This window comes from Eupeodes corollae, chromosome 3 (genome assembly GCF_945859685.1).
Source record: "Eupeodes corollae chromosome 3, idEupCoro1.1, whole genome shotgun sequence".
Taxonomy (NCBI): Eukaryota; Metazoa; Arthropoda; class Insecta; order Diptera; family Syrphidae; genus Eupeodes; species Eupeodes corollae.
In genome coordinates, this window is record NC_079149.1 from 33642231 (window position 1) to 33666022 (window position 23792).

The 23792-nt window shown below is 32.5% G+C and overlaps 2 protein-coding genes across 2 annotated transcripts in view; both read left to right on the top strand.

Moving 5' to 3' along the window:
• Positions 1-12554, top strand: part of LOC129949395 (rhythmically expressed gene 5 protein) — a 28618-nt gene extending 16064 nt beyond the window's left edge. The window contains exons 2-3 of the mRNA XM_056060830.1: positions 9501-9693; positions 11134-12554. Of these exons, the coding sequence (XP_055916805.1) occupies positions 9501-9693; positions 11134-11753 (813 nt within the window). The 3' untranslated portion in view covers positions 11754-12554. The remainder of the gene's footprint in view (positions 1-9500; positions 9694-11133) is intronic.
• Positions 12555-17065: 4511 nt separating this feature from the next.
• On the top strand, positions 17066-18743 carry LOC129949394 (retinol dehydrogenase 13-like). The gene is made up of 7 exons (XM_056060829.1): positions 17066-17170; positions 17237-17347; positions 17405-17570; positions 17634-17731; positions 17803-17959; positions 18016-18184; positions 18243-18743. Exons 2-7 carry the CDS (start codon positions 17259-17261, stop codon positions 18548-18550), a joined length of 987 nt encoding a protein of 328 aa, XP_055916804.1. The 5' UTR covers positions 17066-17170; positions 17237-17258; the 3' UTR covers positions 18551-18743.
• Positions 18744-23792: the final 5049 nt, after the last annotated feature.

A 23792-nucleotide genomic window follows, 5' to 3' on the forward strand; every position in this document is an offset into this window, starting at 1 on the left:
CGGCATAAACTTGAAAAACATAATCACAATCATATATATATATTCATATATTAAAACAAGTATTATTTTACTTACTTTTTTAAAAAATATTGCTTCGAACAATCAGCGGACAACAATCACAACAAACCTGAACTCATGTGACCTGAAAAATATTTGTTTCTTGTGCTGTCAAAACGACAATACAAACCATGGAGTTGAATTTAACTGTCCGTTTATAGTTGAGTTTCCCAACAATAAATTTAATTGGACTTTAACCCTTAACTTAACTATTAAAATATTTATTGGTATAGCAAAACATTTAAAACCCAGTTAAATATTTAAGTGAGCTTTAATTTTGATTATTGGTAAGGCCCATTAAATATGTGTTTCGTGAAGTTAACGATTACAGGGAAAGGATACGGTGCAGTCATAACTGTTGTGACCATTGGGCTAGTACCGTTTTTCATTGGTGTTGCCAATCCTTCTTCTTTATCATAAATATGCATTGATGTATTTTCAAAAATAGTCGTTCTTTTCATATTGAAAAGAAACCTCTCATTGAAAACCCTTATAAATTGTTAACGAATAATTAGTTTTCAAAAATAAAATGTTATAGCTTTATTTTTTGCAAAAATTGCACTACAACATTAATTTTGTAGAAATAAATAAGGGGTAACTTAAACTTAAATTATTTAGCAATAAACAGACCTAAGTTGTTTATACCTGCTTTTAAAAGAGTGTTTTAGTAGCCTTGCATCGAAAACGTTGAACGACATTTAATTTGTTCCAACTAATTAAAAATTAATAAACAATAATACGTTCAAAATAAGAAGTTAAGACAGATTTCTGTGACAGTTAATTATCATTGACAAATTAGAAAACGTTTTACGAAGAATTCGAAATTGCCGCATTTAATTTAAGAAAAATTATCCACCTACTAACTTTTTAATTGATGAACGTTGTTTTGCTAACTTGACGCTCATAATTATCAGTGTGATTGGTTTTTGTTCCATCACTAGAAAGAAACTTTGCGTGCAATCCTAAACCACTTTACCACATCACATAATGTTTTGAAGACTGCTTCATATAAAATAGCGTGTCACATATTTCATTTTAATGCGAATTAAACAAAATTTAAAGTGATTAAAAATAATTAATTATGATTATTATTTTATACTTATTTGAACATTAAAAAATATTTTGTATTAAATTCATATAATAATAATTTTGTATGTTATTATTTCTCCTTCATATAATACGACGAACTTTTTTGAAACGTCATGTCATCCATCACCACCAGAGTTAATAAAAAGTAATTAAAGCATCTCATAAAAATAATTCAACAACGCACATCTTCCATTAAGATTATGCGACTATTTTGCATTTAAGTCATTTTTGGATGCCATTGCTGATTTTGATGGACAACTTACTTAAACATGAAAATAATTATAAGCTTTTTCTACTTTCTTCAGAAGCTTTAAAATTATAGCTGCCAAAAAATGTGTAAATAACATGCGAAAGTGAAAGTTTATTGATTTTATTCCTACTTTATATACGCACTTTTCATAATACGTAAATGTTCGGCCAAATAAATTACGTAGAAAAAAGAAAAAGTTTAACTATTTAACCCACATTTTTGTATCTAGTCTTTGGTTAACAAACAAAACTAGGTGTGAAAATATCTACAAATAAAGTGTTGGGCCCCTATTTGTCACGTTTACAAGATAAACTATAATTTAATTGCTTTTTCAATGTGACAGGTGAAGGATTTAACAATCAATAATAATTGATTTTTAAAATAAGGGTTATTTGCTTAAAATGTCAAAAGATAAAAACGCGGGAGAAAGAACTATGTTAATTTCAATATTATTGTTGGAACCTTGCATTTACAATTATACAAGTTTTGTGTGGCATACTTTTTACTGCCACAAAATCACCTGGGAATCCCCTGATGGTCGAACCAAAAATCAAATCGATCACTTCATTATACAGCAGAAATGGAGGAAGTCACTGTGCGATGTTTGTACTGGGTTTGCTCCGCTTAAGAACGGCTGCTGTACAGCTTCGCGCAGAGGGTATAGCAAGGAGACCAAGATTCAGCACAAGCTTTCTAAATGACCCTAACGTGCGTCGTATTTAAAAATTATAATCAATTCAGAAAGTGATGCTCAGCGGAAATTGATTGTACGAAAGGAGTATAGAGCATCTCATAGAACAGTGCAGCGGTGGACAAACTTGCGGAAAATGGGGACCATGTTGCAGTAAGAGCGGACGCAAGGGAGCTGTATAAAATCACTAAGGACATTGTCGGACAGCGTAGTAGCACTAATACAAACCATACCGTGTTAGATTTGAACGGCAACCTTTTAGTGACGATAGAAGATCAGCTACAAAGATGGAAGGAGCGCAATGCAGAATTGAATCCACAATTGAACAACAAGCGCAGATCTTCTAGGGGTATTGACACCAGTCCACCAAAAAGTGCAGAGATAAGTAATGCGATACATCTTCTAAAGAAAAATAAATCAGCTGAACTTGATGGTATTCCCGCAGAATTCCTTAAAGCAAACCCTGAGGCAGCTTCTCGTATTTGGCTTAAACTCGTGCTGGCTGTCTGGGAGAGTGAAACTTACCCAGAGGACTGGAAAGATGGAGTTATTGTAAAGTTACCAAAGAAACTAAACCTCAAAAACAGTAATAACTATCGCGGTATCACAGTTCTGTCCGTTTTTCCGAAGTAATCGAGGATCGAGTCTACCAAGCGGTGTTTCGCAGTGGCCAATCGTGCGTCGACCACATCAACACCTTGCGAATCATACTCGAACAATCATCTGAGTATCAATCACCGCTGTATCTAATTTTTGTAGATTTTGAGGATGCGTTTGATCGATCGTGAATGCATCTGGAGATCGCTTATCGCGCGAGGAATCCCTGAGAAAATTGTCACTGTTTTTAAAGAATCGTACAAGAACGCAAGGTGTTTCGTGTTGCACAATGGACAGCTTTCCGACTCCTTCGATGTGCGTCAAGGAGATGTATTGTCACCAATTCTGTTTTTGCTGGCGATTAACGATGTGATGACTGCCACGGTGGATGCAAATGAAAGAAACGGTATCCAATGGAGTCTGTTTGAAAAGCTTAGCAACATAGATTATGCTAACGATATATGTCTCATGGCTAACAACACGGCAGGCTTAAATCAGACGTGACTTAAGGATTAACACAATTAAGACCAAATTAATGACCACGGACCAAAGCACACAAGTTATTCTAAGGCAGGGGACCATAGAGGAGGTCAAGCAGTTTAATTATCTGGGAAGTTTTATAGCTCTCGATGGCGGAACGGACCTGGATGTTAACAGTCGAATAAACAAAGCCTGTAGTGCATTTGAAATTCTCTCTCCTGTTTGGAACTCTAGCAAAATATCGCAACGCACCAAGTTGAATCTCTTCGAGTCCAACGTCAAATCAGAGCTGTTATTTGCATCTGAAACATGGATATGCTCTGCCAACATCCCTAACAAGCTTTCGTTAACCGTTGTCTGCCCTCTATTCTGAAGATCCGGTGGCCGCAAACCATTTCTAACGTTGAGTTGTGGAATAGGACTGGACAAAAAAAACTGGTAAGACATCATGCAACGGAAATGGAGTTGAATAGGCCATACACTGAGGAAACCGGACGACAATATAGCAAAACAATCGGTCCAATGGAATCCCCAGGGAAATAGACGCGTTGGAAGACCAAAGACAACTTGAAGGTCATCTGTTTTGAAGGAGGCTCGGTCTCAAGGTATTCAATCGTGGCCACAGTTGCGGTAAATCGGGATAGGTGGAAGGATATTGTTGCTGCCCTAAGCTCCAGGAGGAGTTAAAGTGCTGCTTTCTTTCAAGCAACGCCAAAGAAAGAAGTCCAACTATATTGATGGCCAATTGACATCACCAGTGCGAAAGATAACACGGCCATTGAATTTGTCTTCCAAAAGAGTCATTGTTTCGTTAGCTGTGTTCCAAGTGACACCATCCTGTTGAAACCAATTCAGTCAATAAAAAAGTTTTTCATCATCTCACGATAGCGAACACCATTCATAGTAACTGCCTGATCGTCCTTATTTTGAAAAAAAAAATACGGCCCGATTGAGCCGCCAGCCTATAAACCATACCAAGTAGTCACTCTTTGTGGGTGCATTGGTATTTTCGAGAGTCACTCTTTCGCCAAAATGCGGCAGTTCTTCTTATTGAGGAATCCACTGAGATGAAAATGTGCATCATAACTAAAGATGATTGCCATTTTTGCCAGAATTCTGACCATTGACGGCCGACGCTTATAATGGTCTGGTTTTAGTTCTAGAGCAACTTGCATCTTGTAAGCGTGTACGTAAATGCAAAAGTCTTTATGAATAATGTTGATCAACGACAATTTTTGGACACGAATTGAGGTTGACGGCGCTTCAGCCACTGGGATACAAGCATGCACTGGTGTTTTCACATTTCCTAAAGACCCGGTTTGTCCAAATTTGTACACGAATTTCCGTTTGTACGCACATTTGAAGGAATAAATTGACCAAAAAAATAACGTAGTACGCCATATGCATTTTGATTTGATTGCCCATTTGCATAATAAGCCTGAATAACTTTAACGCTCTCAATTCGAATTGAATTAGTCTGAAATTGAGAAATGTCAAATGAAATGTAGACAAAACTTGACATTTAGGTTTGATTCACGTTCAACAATGACCCTTTTTATTTAACCACCCTTTACATGGTTTTTTGACGTTTGTATGGTTTCATCTTTAGTAATGGCTCAATTTGTACTTGTCAAATAACAAAAAGGATGACAGTTTCAAATGTGACAGCATCCTAAATGGAGAAAGCTCTAATCGGAAAAGATTTTACATGATCAAAGTACATAACGACCTTTTCACCAAGAAATATTGGATTTTGACAAAAGTAAGAGAAATTTGCTTACATCATTAAATCATCATAATACACGCAGTCAAAAAAGTGAAGTTTATTAATTTAATTACTTCCTTCCATTTTCCATATTGAACTTCCACCGTCTGCCGTCAGTCCCTAAAATTACCTTTTAAAATAAGACGTAAACACATGTCAGTCTATCAGTTTGTCCATCCGCAAGTTGTAACAGTAACGACTCTTTCCGCTTATATCATACCATATAAGCTTATATTCAAAGAAAAGATAGATCTTAATTACACCTCTGACTGATGGTGTTTATATGAATGGCTTCTTTGTCAGTGCCTTTCAAAAATAAAGAAACCCCAAACTACTGCCATCATTATGCCTTCTATAGGTCCTCTCTTTAAAGACCTTTTATCTTATGGAGCTTTTGATGGTTGTATAATAATTTTTGAGATTAATTTGTGCATTAAGTTGATAATATATCGCGTTGTATATGTAGATTATGAAAAGTCAACGAACGGCACTTTCTTTTCTTTTTTTTATTTTGTTTGTTTGCTGAACATTTTTGAAGTTCATTTACCTTAAAATTCATTACGTTTAAGCCTCGTTTGGCAGTCACTCAATTTTATTGTTGACAGAAAAAAAATACGACAGTAGTATTTTTATGGGTTAGAAAGTTTAAGTTATTTTATTGGACTGTAACTTTAACATTTTGCAATAACAACAACTCTATAATTTTAAATAAATTCTTATACAAATCACATAGCTACTTTAATTTTATTTGATTTCTTATCTTTATTTTGAGTAGTTAAGGGATTGATGTTCTAATCAGCATAAAGGTTTGGAATTTAAATGAAAGTTTAAATTCTTGAAGAAATTATATCAGTTGTCTTATAGACAGAGGTGAAATTTGGAAATCTATAAATTGATTCACTGTTTAATTAAATGTTTAAGAGATCTGTCAGTTCATCCAAAGCCACTGTTTTCTGTCACTTTTGACATTGACAGATTCTTAAAACGCCCATCCTATAAAACAAATGTGCTACTCTCATGGTTCTACTATAAAAAATGACTGTTCTTTATAAAATAAACGTTGAATGCCTTTTAGATGATTTGACAGAAAAAAATCTATAAAACTAGAAATATTAATAACTCTACCATATTAATGAAAAAAATTAATCATTGCAATTATTATTAAACTTTTATTGAAGGTAAAGTCCACAATCTGTCAAAGACTAGACTTAATGGCTTTTTACATTGAACTTGATACCGTTTTTATAAACTATTAGTTTTCCCATTAAGTAGTCATTAGGTGAAATGATTAAGCTATAAGTGTCAACTTACATATTTAAATTAATCCAATAATGTCAATCAGTCTGTTTTGTTTTATTTATAAAACGTAAATACAATAATAAAGTTAATAATGCAGCATTTATATCTGTACAACAGACTTAATCCCCTTTTATTTAACAATTATCTTTTATTTAAAAAGTAGATTAAAAGGTGTGATTTAAATAAAATAATAATTAAAAATTCTATTGTAAACCGGATTATAGAAAAAGTATGTAGATCATAATATTAATTATTTTTTGTTTTTACTAAATAACATTGATAATATTTTTTTATTTTTCTTATTGCAATGTGCAATCTTTTATACTGTGTCCTACATTAAACATTCGTGCCACGTAAACTTGCATTATGGTATTCGACTTATGAAAATAAAATAAACCATAGCCTTCTTGAATTTAAAAAAATACCTCATTACAATTCAAATCAAAGAAAATTGTCAAATAAGGCTTCGAGACCGTTCATTCAAGGTGTAGGTATAGGGGTATGGTATTTATTTATGCAAATATGTATAGAGGGAAACTTGAAGGCATTGAAATGACAACGTTTTTATACTAACTCATGAAGCTTTACTGGAATGAAAGTTTTGAAATATAGATTTATGCTGTCTTTAAATCTTATGTTTGACTTAGGATGAAATGTCGATAGGTATATTTTGGTCAGGAATAAAGAGTTAACATGATTTTTGATAAACATGGAACAGATTTTTGTTGAAAGAAACATTACATTGTAATAAAACTTTATTTTTCAATTTTTCTTTATTAATTTATATCTTTAGTCACAGAATCAGTCTTTTTCTTCTTCGTATCCAAACTTCATTAATTTCCAAAAATTACAAGATGGCTTCATTTCCTGCCTTCCACGAGTTTTTCCTCTGTTTCTTGTCCGGCATTGCCAGACATTGCCATATCATCTTTTGTGAGAAGGCCGATATGTGGCGCTTGGAACACAGGAAAGAAACCATTTACAAAACTATTACAACATATTCCAAAAAATTATCCATGTTTAACTAACTTCCCTTGAGAAGAATATAATGATTTCTTAATCTCATTACTATTGTATTCTTACTTGTATTACACATCATTTTGGAGACATTCTAAATACTTTGGACAAAATTAAAATTAGCTTGATTCTACTTATCAATTTGAGAGTTTGAAAACACTTTACTGTATAAGCTATTCAATTTTAAAATATATTAAATTAGTAAACCTCAACTGAACGCGCCTTAAACAATTCATAAACAAACAATTTTTGACATGTATATTGTATAAGTTATAAACGTGCCTAAATCAATTTATCAACAAACCATTATTGACATTTATACATTTCAAAGAGTAATATGGTGCTCGTATAGTACTAAACAAAAAACGAGCCAATTGGTTGTCATCTTAAATAAAACAAAATACTTAAAACGATCGTAGATTAGTTTAGATATTTCAAGCCTCAAAATGTAATGTTTATTAATTAAAAATAAAAGCCTGTCGGATAAAATTATAATATAATTAGTTTCATTAATGTCTGAAAAATTTATTGGTATAATGTGCCAACTAGACGAACAAGAATTGTTGACATTTATGTAAGGAAAGTATAGCGATAAAGGGCTTTCCAATAAAAGGTTTCAATTCAGTTGTCACTCTTGTAGCTGTCATATTTTGACATATGAGAAGTAAAAACTTCGTGCTTCAATGAAGCATTTTAAAATGGTAATTCATGCCACACAAGCAATGAGACAGTTGGAATCTTGCAAGAATAATAGTTTATAAACTGACCTTTTCTGACATTTCTTAAACTGTTGTAACTTAAGAATTCCTAAACACAACTTTTCGAGCGTTGTCTGAGTCTGTATTTTTGTAAAGAGAGGAATGAGTTTAACCTTGATCAATATTGTTTCAAAACTTTTTCATCAATGCTTGTTTTCAAAACACATTAATCACAAGCTACGTAAAAATTAGTCATATCCATATAAATTTGTATACAAATAAATCAATCAATTGATTTGATTTCCAAAACAGAAATTCTCGAACAAAAGTCACGTTTCAATGTATCTAGAGATTAAAGTTATCTTCTGCCTTAACCGAAACCAAAACTGTCCGAAGGCCCATAATAGAAGTTGCTATACATAGAACTGATTCAATCCAGTTGAACAATGCAGTTCGGATTCGGATACATATCACGCATCATTCACGTAAGAGCTCAATTTCACAAAAATAAAAACAAAATAAAAAAGTCCAAATTAGAATATTTACTCAACCAAAAATTAGAGCCAGGGAGCTCTGCATTTGGTTTGTTCGTTTTTATTCAACGGATGAGTTCCAGTTTCTCATGCACATCATCATCTATCTTTCTGATGACTGACTCATCATCATCATCATCGCCGCATCTTGAAAACTTATATTGTGGTAGCTGGAGCATGATAGACATAATATATTATGTATTATTTAGTGCTGTGTCAAAAATGTTTACCAGCAACTAGTTTTATAGCCAATAATATGCTTCTGTCACTTTTCACTGGTTTATAAACACGGTTTCAGTGATTTTGGTAGTGATTTATGATTGATACTTTGGCACAAAAGTTGTATAAACATAAATTTTGTGTGTATTTTTAAATATCATAATTTAAATAATAATTATAAAATTAGCTATGAATTTGGTGGTGAATGTTGTTCTTCACGTTGTTTGTTGTTCGAGCTTATATATTTAACTTAGACTGCGTAGTTTGTTGTTACCATTCAAGTTTTTATACGTATGAGAAACTTTTCTTAACAACTGCCTGTTGGTCATAATTTGACATACGCACCTATTAAACAGAATGTATACAAATCTTAAGGTAATAAATTGCGTAGTTCGCACCTGGCCTTTGAAAATTATGTATCCCAATAATAATTGAACTTTTTTTAAAAGAACCAGACAATGGTCAGGTGGATTTTGGTATTTCTTTAAAAATGTTAACGTGTAAACTTGTTATTCGTTGAACACACTCGATTTTTTCCTACAGCACTGTAAGCTCTCTTTGTAAGGTATATGGCTGTCTTCACTCTGTGAAATGTAGATTTATAGATCAAAGAACTGTAATATGTTAAAGTATACCAAATACTCTGATGATCTAGTTTTTACACAATCGGCCAAGGGAAATAAGATTTACCAAATGTACAAACATAAGAAAAAACCTTACTTTTGAATTTTGATTTTTTTAAAATTCAATTCAATATTATGAACCTCAATCTCTATTGTTTTTGTCTTGTATTATTTTATTGCAGATGTCTTATTTATATTCAACATTTGCCAAGCTAGTAAGCGATCATTGTAAGACGAATGCAGCAGCTAGCCGAACTGTACCAGTTAACCATTGCAAACGTGATCTTCTCAACTATGGATATGAGAAATTGCAGACGTTCGCAGATCATCAATTGGACACATTGGATCCATATCAACGAGGTGCTAATGAATTGAGTAAGTACAAACAGACTTGACAGTCATTTTTACTTATAGATATTTTTATACTATACCTTAAAAGCATAACAAATAAAAAAAGATGATGAGTAATAAAATAACTGCGCAACTATATGAAATATTTTCAACGAAAACAATGAATCAGCTTTAAAGAAAGTTAGTGAAAGATTTATATTGATTTAGGAGAGTTAGAGTAAGAGAATTGAAGCCAACAATTTATGAGTATTTTGAGGCTAATACCACAACATTGTAAACAGTCCGTTTTAAATTTATCATGACCTTAAAAAATCCTATTTATAAATTCAACAAACATCAACTGAACAGTTTAAAAACGAACCTTTTTTGACATTTATAAATGTCAAACAAAACAATTATCAACTCAACAGTTTATAAACGAACCTTTTGTGACATTTATCAATGTCAATCAAAACAAACATCAACTGAACAGTTTATAAACGAACCTTTTGTAACATTTATTAATGTCAAAATGCCATATTGTTATGGTTTAAATTTAATAAACTGTTTAAAACAAAGTAGACGGTGGTACTTAATGTATTAAACAAAAAGATCTCACTTACCAATTGTGATCACTTTATTTACAAAACTTCAGTCAATTAATTTCTTGTTGAAAATTAACGTCTTCCACGTCAACTACTTCCAAGAGAAATCAGGTATTATCGCAACAGTTTCACTAGTCACTTTATCAAATAAGTAAGTTCCAATCACAAAGGTGACTGAGAGTGTAGAGGCCTTTTAAAAATATTTATTAGGTTTTTCGAGCCTCAAATGAGACAATAATGCCTACGTTAATTAGGCTCTTCGGTGAAAATGATAACTAAAGATGATTTTTTCGATGTAAATCAAGATCTTTTTGATGCATTTCAAGAACCAAAACTTGCTTGGTTTTCTCTGTTAGCTGAACTTAATAGTCGTTAAGACTTAAGTCGCAAAATTAAATCGAATAGACACGGTTTCGAGTCTTCACATCAGTGGCTTTTAACATTAGCTAAAAATTTGTTCACCAGTTTTGTCTGGCGCAAAAGTGATTTAGTTTTTCGTAATAAATTGTATCTACATGAAAGCTTTTTTGAAGCTTACTTCTCAAATGTCAAAAGATGACAGCAATGCGAATGACGGGGTATTAAAAAAATAACTTTTTTTTCAAAAACCTTCAAATCGTAATAATTTTTGCAATTATATGAAATCATTAATTTTAAAACGAAACAGGAGACTCATGAAGTACCGTTAACTATCCTTCGTGCCCTCAGGAGAGTCCTGGTAGGAATTCAATAGGTAACTTGGTCAGGATGCCTTTTCGGCACAAAAGGGCCTATTTTAGACAATTTGAAAAAATTTTAAACCGTGGCCTCTTGCACTAAATATTTAACTTTCATATTGACATATATCTTTATTAATCAATGTTCCTTTTTTTACTTGCAGTTTGGGCAACAATGATCCGTGGACATCCAGCTGTAACAGTCACTACCAGCCGTTATCCATCACAAACACAATCAACTCAATCTCCCAGCTCAGTGGTTATTTTATCTCACCAAAATCACCCCTCATATCCTGCTAACCCCATTTTCGATGACCATGAACGCAAACATACCTTTGCCATGGATATGGACACCGCCTATGGTTATGCACCACCCCCATCTGCACCATCACAATTATCAGCTGAAGACCGATTCTCCATGCATTCCACTTCTCCCACATCATTCAAACAACCAACATATCTAAGTGGTCCGTTTGTATTCCGAGTTCGTCCTGACGGCAGTCCCATCGAAGAGGACAAACACAAACCATATCCTCTGGATGATGATCTTGAAGCCTTTCAAATCGCCAAACAGAGCAAAGTTGCAACAATAAGTACCATCAAACAAAAGAGATTAGCTAGTCTTGCTAGTCAACATCTGACAGTGCAACAGCAACAGCAGCAACAATCTTCGGCAGCACATCAATTACAAAGAGACAGACGTCAATTTAAAAATGTCAACAGTCAATATCCATCAGTTGTTGCTGGCACCACCTACTATAGTCGTCGATTAGTTCATGTGTAAGTGTAAGAGAGGTGCAAGGTCATCATCGATGAAAAGGTTAAAACCCAAGACGATATCAAAATATGCTTCCTGATTGTCATAATGACACATCTTCGAAGTATTCCTAGATAAGCAAATTACGTGCATTTTATTATCATCATTATTATAATCATATGTCAAACTTATAACGGGACTCTCGCGGAGATATTTATAAAATATGTGGTATTTTTAAGATCTGTTTAGTAGACTGAGTGCATGTTATAATAATGTGAAATAAAAATAAACCAAGTGACTGAGTGAGTGGATTAATGGGTAAATGAACAGAGTGTATGAGAAAAATATGCAAATTAAACTTCATATTAATTACAAACAAAAATTACCTATTCATTATATTCATATAAATTTTCATTGAAAGAAAAAACTCATATTGTAATGTAGTTTAATATGATAAAACAAAAGTCGATAGTTTATTTATAGATCAAGCAGGAAATGAAAATCATCATCAGATTCGTTTTCAATTTACAACAAAAAATGAATTAAAGATGAGTTTTATTCATATATGTATTTATGTTGACATCGTGTTTTTCTTTCAATGTTCGTTCATCCCGTGATTTTGTTTTATTTTGATTCGAATAAGTATTCATAATTTTTAATTTTATTATAATCCTTATACCATCACTTTTAAGTTAAGTTCATTTAATGTTAACATTTAAAAAATAATTACATTTATTACTAAGATTAGTGTAAGAGACTTTCAATGTGATGTTAAAAAACCATTTTTATATAAAATAAAGAAAATAAATTATTACAAAATAAATTAAATTCACTTTTTTCAATTCTGAAATGTCGGTTACTTTAAACCAAATGACATGTATATGAATTTTGTTTCCCATGAAAAAGATTGCAAGTTTCCTAGACAAAGGTGAACCATTGACCAAAACGAGAACGGCCAAATAAAATCCGGAGACGTCAAAAAAGTCACCACAAAATAATCCAATGTAAACACTTCCCATTAATAGAAATTATAGGAAGTGCCATAATGATGTTAAAAAAACATTGGATTTTTTGGTCATCCATCGTCAAAATTGCAAATACGTCTTAATTTGACAGGTTGGACGTGTTCAATGTACTGTCAAATGTTACTTTTTAAAATTTAGTAACACTTTTCTTCGTTTGACATTTGTCTTACATGTACCTATAAAAGTGGATCTTTCAATAGAACTTATAAGCGAATTTTATCCTCCCATGAACTAAGTGTAAGAATTTTTGTCTGTGCCTTTGAAAAATAAAATAGTTTGGGTATGACAGTTAAAACTCACTCTAATAAAGACCAAGATCCAACTACTTACAAATTCCGTGATAACGATAGAAAAATAGACGTCAAATTTTCTTTTGTTTTAGGCTAAAACTAATTGAACTGTGGTGCCGACCACGATACAAATATGGATGCTCAATACAAATTAAAAGAATTATCCGCATATCTTTTCGAAGTGTACAAGGATTAAACCCCCTTGTTTAATGCCTTAGGCTCTGTTTAAACTGAAGCGATATACAATGACAATATGCGATTACCAATTGGAAGACACTTCTAATTTACATAGTGGACATTAATTTTTTAGTCGTGATCGGGACAGCGTATCATTTCAATTTTTGCATGGCTAAATAGTGTTTTTTTTTTTATATTGACTTCGGCCTTGCCTTTATTTACCAGATAAAATTAGTTGCTCATTAAATGGAAATTACAGTATTTTTGCCTGAAATATCAAAAGTCTAATTAAAAGACTTTTATGAGGAGAAGATATTTGCTGTCAAAAAAAAAATAAGTTAATACTATTCGGTGATAGCCATAAAAGTTTGTTATAAATGCTAATTGACCTAATCTAAATTTATCAGAATAAATTATTGAAAAAGGGGTGTATCAGTAGATATTTATAATTTGAATGTCTAAATACCAGAATGTTTAATATAGAAAAACAAAAAAAAAGACAACCAACACGGATCTTAGAATGTTGACGCCATAATATACATATTGTTGATTCCCGGATAAGTAATTTATTATTATTAGGTAACTATCAAAACTGCTATACAAATCACCCACCATAATCTACGCTTTTGCAAAATATTCAAAAAATAAAAACAAGAACAAACAAAAAATTTAGTTGTTATCTTTAAATGGATCTAACAACAATTTTTAAATATTTTTATTTTCTTTTGTCTTTATAGCATACGGCTCTTCTTTGAAATTCTGACATGAATGTTTTGTTTATGATTTTTGTGTGGATTAAAAAAAACACATCCTATTTATAATATATTACTTCAAAACAAAATTGGTGTGATAATTATTCCCTTTTATATTTATATATCCATAAAACTAGCTAAAAACAAATAAAATGATATGCAAACGAGTGATAATAAAAAAGGCACGTTCTCATCTCTTTCAACGTAGTAGTTTGACAGTTCTTAAACTTTCAATTATAAAAACAAGTGTCATAACACATGTGTGTCTGGAGTAAACACAGTGACTTAGAGTTTTTAAATGTTTCTTAAAATATCATTTTGTGATGACTTTGATGAACATCAGTTTTCATAATAATTCATGAAAAAATAAACGAACGTATTTGAAAACTTTCATTAAAATTGAACTTAACCCATTTTAAATAGTCTTCGAACCTATTGAAGTATATCTCACTGATAAATGTTATAATATCAAACGAAGTGATATTTGATACTTATTACTTTAAAAGGGAAATGAAAATAAGTACAGTTTTCTGATAGAAATTTTCATTTAAATATAAAAAAAAAGAAGAGGACTTTTGAAGAGCGTTATGTCATTTTTTTAATAAAAGAAGCCTATGGTACTATAATTGGGAGACTCTACGGAGCGGCACCTAGTGGCTAAGTTGACATTCGCTTTATCAATTTTGTTTCAAATAAACTTTGTATATAAAACCTCCAGCGTGATATTGTGACTATGATGGATTAAGAAAATATTACTCCATAATAAAAGTATATGTTTTATATAAAAATATGACATCAACAATGAAACACAGCCTGAAAGCCGCCATTATCTAGAAAGAACTTAATCCAAAGATGGACAAATAATTGTCAACTGTAGGTTAACACTAGAATACAGCAGCAATATATTTTATAGTTTTGCTACACCTACTCTTTATATTAATAAGTTGCTCCAGCAGCAAAATATTCATCATTTTTGTAGGCATTTTAACAATTCCAATTTGTTACTTGCTACCTTTTTACTTGTCAAATTTCAGAAGATGGTCGCTTCAAAAGTAATAGATGCCCCAACAGTAGCATAAACAAAATTAAACCTTATTATGGTTAGGTGGCTTTTTGGATATCTTATCACAAGTTTGGTAGCTAAATTTAAGTAGCTGTCAAAAAATTGTAAAAAACTTGAGCTGATGAAAAAAAGTAGACACACAGATCTAAATTATTGTCATAGGCTTTACACACCAAGTCCAAAATCCGGTTTTCGCGAAATTATCGGTTTTCGCCGAAAACCTACAAGTTTTCCCATACATTTTTGGTAAACCACAAGTTATATAAAACCTCTCGAAAACTAGTAGCAATTCAAAGTTGAACTAAACAAACAAACCTTTTGAAACATTCAGCACTCAAATTAATGTAAATAAAACAGCTGATGGCTGCTGTCAAAATAAATATTTCATTTTGAAATAAATTTGGTCGTGGTAAGCAATATTATTTATACAATTTCCCTACAAAATAAGAATTATTCCTTTTATTTTATTTACAGAATATCGAAGAGAAAAAAAAGGAAACTTTGGGTCGAGAAAAAAAGCCCGGTGACTATTTGCGGCACTGGTGGTTCTTTTATGATCCTCCAGAGTTTAAGCGAGGAACCGGAAATCACTATGGCTACTGGCGTGACGACCCCAAGGATGAGGAATAACGTTTTCAAGGGATGCGTCTTAGAATTCGTCGCCACAAATATGTTCGACGCTGTCGCTTGCTACCTGGAAAAAGACTTTCCGGTAACTCCATTCAATTACAAGGGTTTGGGAGATATGAGAAAGGCGATAAGTTCATTTGTGGAGAAGAATAAGTATGAAAGAAAATCTCTGGTGGAGGCTATGTCGCAGAGGGCTAGAAAAATTTGCTCCAAAACATTCCACAATATGGGAATCGTTGTTCCAATAAATAAAACCACAACATCACCCCTTGATGGACAGCGATATCAACATCAAGAAAATTTTCAGTCATTTGGAAAAGCCAGGCGAGTCCTCAAAGGAAGAAACCAAAGAGATGGTCATGGAGAAAATGCAGCGTATCACAACAGTTTCAGTGATTGCTCTGGATGAGTGGAATTTTGGTACGAATCTGGAACTAGAAATTGACCTTTTCTGCTCCGGCTGTAAGAACCTACACGAAATCGTTCAGAATTTTCTCAACCGCGCCTATAAGTTCCTCAGATGGCCACAATATATGGCGATTCTAAAGGGACATTTGGCCAACAGATGCAGTAGTCATAGTATTTTGTGTTGAATTTGTTGTGAAAGAAGAAAATGTTTTTAATAAAAAGAATTTTTATTGTGACAGTTTTGTTTGTTGTTGATTCTATGATATATTTTCTAGACAATTAGCTTCTCCTTGGTTAATTGTTTGGACCAGTTGAAGTAAACAAAGAGGATAGCTACAGCTAAGCGAGCTTGTAGTTCTTGTTGGTTCATGTCGTGAGCCCATTCCACCCGTCCCCAGAACTTAAGTTGAAACTCTTCTTCGAGACGAGCTAGTGTTACGTTAAAATCAATTTGAATTTAAATAAATTTAAATGTCAAGTGAAAACGTGAAAATGTTCGGTGTGAACGATTATCGGGTTTTCGAAAACTTTTTGCCGAAAACCCCGTTTTGGGTTTGCTGTGAAAAGGGTATAAAATTAAATTTTCAACTGACAATTTTAATAATTCACAGAATTCTTTGCACAAAATACAAAATATTGAAATGAATTTTCAGATTCCTTTAAATTAAATTATAAGTTAAACCAGCTGTTATGTTAAATAGCCACATATACAAGAATATGCGGATACCTTATCTATATAAGATTGAACACACTGCCATTGAAAATCCCTTTTCTTGAGCAAAATAACCAATATCAAAGAATAAGGTCAACCTTAATCAGATTTCACTAATTTCATATCCATTTGAATGTTGTTAATGTTGTTTTTACTTTGACATTAAATTGAAAACATTTTAACTTATCCACACACAACCACAGTTTACCAAACATACCATTTATTTCAATCTGTCTCTAACAACACTTTAAGCTTATGTTAATGAAACCCATTCAGATGTTAGAAAAGTCAAAAATGACATCTGACATTTATCTGCGTTCAAGCAAAAAAGGAAAACGAAAAAGAAAAAGAAGAACTCTTAAATAATTTGTCATTTTTCCCATATTAGTAAATTAAATTAACGTTCTTTTACTAACTATAAAATAAACAAATAAATAAATCTCCATTTTACAGAATAATCTCCTAAAATCAAACAATGAAAGGCTTATTGTCGTTTCTCAAAAACAAGACGGTTTTTTACATAAGTTTAGCCGGTACAGTCGTTGGCGTATCATGTTTTGTTAAGTGAGTCCACCTTTAATTGGAGTTTTGTTGTAAATTAATGAAACTTTATATTCCAAGAGATCAAATGCAAGGTGGCCAATACAAAAAGAAGACATCTGCTGAAGGTAAAGTATGCATTGTCACTGGATCCAATACAGGAATTGGCAAGGAGACAGTACGGGAATTGGCTAAACGAAAAGCTCATGTTTACATGGCTTGTCGCAATATGCAAAAGTGTGAGGAGGTGATTCCCTGAACCAATAAATTTCAATTTTACTTGAATTAAATGATTCCTTACTCTTCCTAGGCTCGAGAAGAAATCGTCCTGGAAACAAAGAATAAGCATGTCTACTGTCGTGAGTGCGATTTGTCTTCCCTTCAGTCTATACGCCAATTTGTAGACGCGTAAATTATCAATCTCAAATCTTAAACCGAACTTTTAGCCGAATTAATGCTGAATATTTTGTTGTTTTTAGATTTCAAAAAGAACAAACCAAATTGGATATTCTTATCAATAACGCTGGTGTAATGCGTTGTCCACGAACCTTAACGAAAGATGGCTTTGAAATGCAACTGGGAGTTAACCACATGGGTCATTTCTTGTTGACAAATTTGCTTTTAGATATTCTTAAAGTAATGACATTGTTTTTGAAATTGTTAGTTCTTTTTTAATGTTTTTTATTCTATAGAAAAGTGCACCTAGTCGCATTGTTGTTGTATCCAGCTTGGCGCATACAAGAGGAGAAATCAACGTTACGGACTTGAATAGTGAAAAATCCTATGATGAAGGTGACGCGTATAGTCAGAGTAAACTCGCAAATGTCCTCTTCGCTAGAGAACTTGCCAAGAAACTTGAAGGTAGGACATGCATACATTTTGTGAATACATCAACTTAAGTATTGATTTTGTTTTCCAGGAACTGGAGTCACTGTCAACTCATTGCATCCTGGAGTCGTGGACACAGAAATTGTACGTCATATGGGCATATTCAATAATATCTTTACCAGTCTTTTGGTACGACCTCTCTTATGGCCTTTCGTAAAGACTGTAAGGTCAGGAGCACAAACAAGCATTTATGCCGCATTGGATCCAGAATTGGAAAAAGTTTCCGGATTATATTTTAGTGATTGTGAACCGAAGGAAGTTGCACTTGCAGCCCAAAATGATGATTTGGCCAAATGGCTATGGTCAGTTAGTGAAAAGTGGACAAGAATTAAGGCGTAGGAAAACTTGATTGATTTTATTTAACAAGAAATAAAATAGGTAGTAAAATACAAAGTTTTTAAATCCTTAAGTAATGGCAAATATTCCATTAACAAGACAAAAACTTAAATGTTTTGATATGTTTCTTTTTTAATTCTGTTCACGTTTTTATATTTATTAAATTGATTCTTACTGAAATATATTCATAAATGTACTCATAAACTCTTTTATACACAACAACGTTCAAAATTCAGAACATAAGACATTTTGCTATTTGTCCACTTTGAGCTAATTTGTAGATTTCGTCCACTAAGTAGATTTGGTTCTCTATTTTATGTTTCCTGTATAAAAACGTTGCACTCTGTTTCGCCACCAGATGGCTTCATTTTTTGTAACATTTCGTTTGGGTATTAAAAGATGATGATATTCGAAAAAGAAACCGGAAGTTGCAATCGTTTGAAGTCAATCGGAAGATAAGTCGGAATCATTGGTATTCGAGGAATACATACATTTTCACCGGCGTACTTTCCGTTAATTATGGTTGCCTCAATCAAATTCGGCATAAGGCTTTTCACCGCAAGTCGAGTACCGTCGAAAAGTCCAAAGTCCAAGTGCATTTAAATTACGCAATATCATAATAACTGAACCAACTCGTAAGTTATGTATGTGGTGGAAATCCAGAGAGTTCAAAAACTCCATTGGATAATTTACTACATCATCGGGATTTGTTGTGGAATCAACTAATTTGTTTGTCACCAAGCGATTTTTGATTGAATTGCGATATTCAGTGCGTGTACATCATTATTCATTGAGACTAGAATTCTTCGTTGACTTAACCAAGCCTAATTCTGATAATTCCCACTAACGTTTGGGAAAACATTTTTAATAAGAGTTAATTGAGAGTCTACAAATCGGCAAAAGTCGTCGGTAAGAGTATTTAATCCAATTGTCGCATAAACTGGCACTTTTCCATTTCCAACAGCTAACAATTGTTTGGAAAATTGTGCAGCACTTTGATCATTTTGATGTTGAACTCTCATATTAGTGGTTAGCGATGATGTTTTTACGTTATCCCACAAAAGTGATACCTTTAGGCAAGCATTCAATTCATCTGCAGGCGTTCCACGGGGATTTACTGGCCATGTCTGCCTGAAATCGCCTGCCAACAATGTCATCAAGCCGCCAAAAATGTTGTTACTTCGTCGAAGATCCTTGAGTGTGAAGTTAAGTGCTTCAAGTGATTTCTTATATGCCATTGTGCACTTATCCCAAACGATGAGCTTGCATTGCATCAACAATTTTCCATTGCACTGGATCGGGAAATATTGCATGTTGGGGTATCAATTGTGTTTACAGTACGACTGCCATCTAGAAGAGTTGCCGCAATTACAGATGATGCTAACGCCAAAGCTATGTCACATCTTGATCGAATAGTAGCCAAAATCAATGAAATGTCAAATTTTTTAGAAAAGACCACCAGTATTATTGTCCACCGCTTGATTCGTATACTTGTTTCTGCTGTTCATTCAGCAACGCACATTATTTCGAACGAATTTCTGCAATGTATCAACATTGTATTCTAGCTCTCGATTTAATTCTTGGTTTAATGCATCGTGTATCGATGTATCGATTTGGCGCAATCATTCCTACTTCAATCAGTAGTAGCCAAGCATTGATCCTCAATCAGAATCATTCCCTCATTGTAAACCTAGCTCATCAGTGGAAAACACCTGTGGGCAGTCTGGAACTGGGGTTCCTTGTTTGCGAAGTTTGCATTTGCATTTTAACGTACATCAGCTTCATCACATACCTATTGCAAAGAAGCTAGTCAATGTTGACGATGGTGGTCTCTCTGCTCGTTGTGCAGCATTAGCCTCAATGAAGTAAATTCTTTGTCCATTTTCCAAATGCACTGCTAAATGTACAACTATGGGATATCTTTTGTGAATGCGAAAGGACAATAATCGCAACAGTGCTTCATTAATACTGACGTATTCATTTGGTAGCTGCTGATTTCGTCATTCGCATTTTCCGACGCAATACCAAACACAGCCATGTCGCTGCCTTTTGTCACATACTTGCACAAATATTTGACTGATTTGAATGACAATTCTCAATATGTTACAATGAATTCATTTCCGATCTCAATCTCTCGATTTTTAACTCTAACCTTAAAAGTTCGACCATTATCTTCTTTTGAACTCCGACGATAAACTGGATATCCATCGTACCCTATGACTGTTTCAGCAGCTAACGGTCGCGGATATCGTTTTGTGCACTTTGTTGACTAAAAAGGGTCCCAAAAGTATAAGATTTGGTTTTGAATAAAGGGCTCTTGAAACGTCAAAAAATTTAAAAAGAATTACAATAACTTTCTATGGGAAGCTAAACTGAGTTCACCGCTTTGCTGCTGAATTTTGTCTGCTTTAAACCTCATGGAGCCCGAGACCTTTATAACGAATGTAAAACCGTGTTAATCGGTTGGTGCATTCTGGAGTTATAGCGTCAGGAAGGAAAACCCGACTTATTTTTATATAATAGATTAGTTTGTGTCTGTCAACAAAATGAATATAAAATATAAGTGTTTTTCACGACACTTAGCTGAAAGTTTTGGGTTCTTTGCGGTAAACAGTTTCCAAAAATCGGTTAGGAAAGACTATGATGTCGAAATATAGTTTTTGAATGTACCTTGAAAGTTTTGAAAAGAAATTGTTTTACTAGAAATATTAGGGAGAATACATTTAGAGTGTTGACGAATCAAGCTTTGTCCGTTGCTTTCAATTCAAAGTGAGAGCAACAATTTCACGAATCAAGTTGATTACATAAAAAGGTTAAAGTTTATTTCCTTAAAATTAAACTACTATTTTAAACGATTTCCTCTTTTTAAATTCAAATCACATCAACTTAATCTAATTGAATTCAAATCGCAAAATTCAAATGTATAACACGGAAAATCAATTTGTTAAAGTTTGAAAAGAAATCAATATAGATTTGAATAAGTTTTGACGAATTTGAAATTTGTTTTTGTTTTAATTATATTTTTTAAAGATGGCCGTATTCCTATAAATTGTCCAAAATTCGTTTGAAAATTATATCTCATTATATATAACACGTAACTATGGCCTTATGAAAATCGTTTAAATTTTAAAACTCTGATTTGTCTGAGATTCAACCAATGCTTGCGTTCATAAATGTGTATATAATTTCTTTAAGCACATTACAGAAACTACTTAAACCTCAATTGGACCATTCGTAACCAAACAAAATCATTGGATTAAAATTGCTGAATCAAATATTGATATACAGTTGTTCAAAAATGACCTTAGAAAGTAAAATCCATCGTCGTCTTGATGGTAAAATTAAACTTGTGCATTTTGACAATTATCCAAATTATTTCAATTACATTCATATAATTATAGTAACTCATGAGAAAAGGTAAAGTAAAAATTATTTTGTTTTCTGGCTTCATATAATTATTTTTTTGTGGTCAGCATTAGTTGTTCGTTATGTTATTTTAAAATTTGGTTTTTAAATATAATATTTGAAATATTGAAATTTGTATCGATGAAGTTTAAAAGCAAAAATTTAAAGCAAAAGCGTTACATTACCGACACTTGGTTAGTTACTATAAATTTCTGGCAAAAATTGCTGAATGCACTCATTTTCTTCCTATGTCCATTTACTGAAAAATAAAAATAGAAAAAGATCTTAATTTACAACACAAAATAGGTACAATATAATAAATATTGTATATTTCAGAAAAAAACATAACTTAATGATTATTCTTAACAGATTTATTTAGAGAAAGTGAATCGAAATCTTAAAGCTGATCATACACCGACGTATATGCCATCTTCATTTGATTTCTGCAGAAGAAGGGATGCTACATATACAATTCATGTTTGTAGGATAGAGAGAATAGACCAAAATGCAGAAAATATTCATTTTTGCATTATAAGTTATTCGAGAAATGTTGTAAAAGTCAAGATTATAGTGCAGACAACATTTTCATAATTTCAAAAGATTATTTTATATACATATTTATATTATATTTTATAAGCAGTACAAAAGAATAAGAGTTTTTATACATGATATATACGAAGCGGGACAGTTCACCTCCACCGGTTTACCTCTGCCAGTTTATCTCGGGCGGTTTACCACTGCCAGTTTACGTCTGGACAGTTTACCACCGCCGGTTTACCCCCAGAGTAGGTAAGGTAGTTTACTATTTTCAAAACTACCTTCTAATTGAAAACTTTTAACATTTAGTTTCGTTTTGTTCCTTATTTTTATTCTTTATGAAATGAATTATGACACTTTCATAATGCAATTTTACAAAGCAAAATATTCTATATGATATTTTAGTAAGTTTTTGTAGTTTTTTTTTGAATATTTAACAGAATTCAATCATTTTAAGGAAAAAAATGTGAATAGAAAATGCAGAAAACTCACGGCCGAGTGGCACTATAATATAAGACGCCAAAAACGGAAAGAATTACTAACAAGCACCCTATAAGCAAACTACCTTACCTGCTCTGGAGGTTAACCGTCCGGCGTCCACAGTTAAACCGGCATGGCGGTGGTAAACTGGCAGAGGTAAGCTGGCAGAAGTAAACCGGCAGAGGTCAACAGTCACGTACCGTAATACATATATATCTGCCTCCCTCTACTTTTCTGCATTATGCAGTTACATGTAAATCCGCCTTCACTTTAATTAGCAATAAATATCGCTTTGGCTTATTTTCGACTAATTATTTCTAGGAAATTTTGTAAAGAATTTCATATAAGATTTTAACTATATAATTGCACGCTTAACGTAACTACATTCAATAGTTGTACTTGTAGCAGCAGTAAGAAAGTAGGCTGACTTTTTGCTCGTTATAATTGTTGCTCGTATTAAATTAAGGTATAAAGAATAGACGAAAACCAACAAAAACCATAAAAACTTAACTTTATAATTATTTGGCCTTCTAAAATGTATATTGCCTACATTTTATGTATCATCATTGCGATTAGGATATCTTGTTAGAATTGTTTTTAAGATTCTTAAAACAAATAGATTTTCAACAGCTGAATTATAATATTCATAAGAAATTTCTTCTTAAATTTGCATTTAGTTGTAAAATTATCAATTTATAGTTTAATTTTTTAATAAAAAATACAAAATTCTACCTGGATACACTCATTTCGAAAAATAATTAAGTGCTTTCTACGTCCTTTTATATATACTGAATGCTTTCACTTCGAAGTCAAATAAAAACAT

Excerpts from the sequence above, each read along its gene's own strand:
- LOC129949394 (XM_056060829.1), top strand. The coding sequence starts at position 17,259 with ATGAAAGGCTTATTGTCGTTTCTCAAAAACAAGACGGTTTTTTACATA. Across the intron at positions 17,732-17,802 it reads ATACGCCAATTTGTAGACGC|ATTTCAAAAAGAACAAACCA; the intron begins GTAAATTATCAA and ends TGTTGTTTTTAG. Across the intron at positions 17,960-18,015 it reads TGCTTTTAGATATTCTTAAA|AAAAGTGCACCTAGTCGCAT; the intron begins GTAATGACATTG and ends TTTATTCTATAG.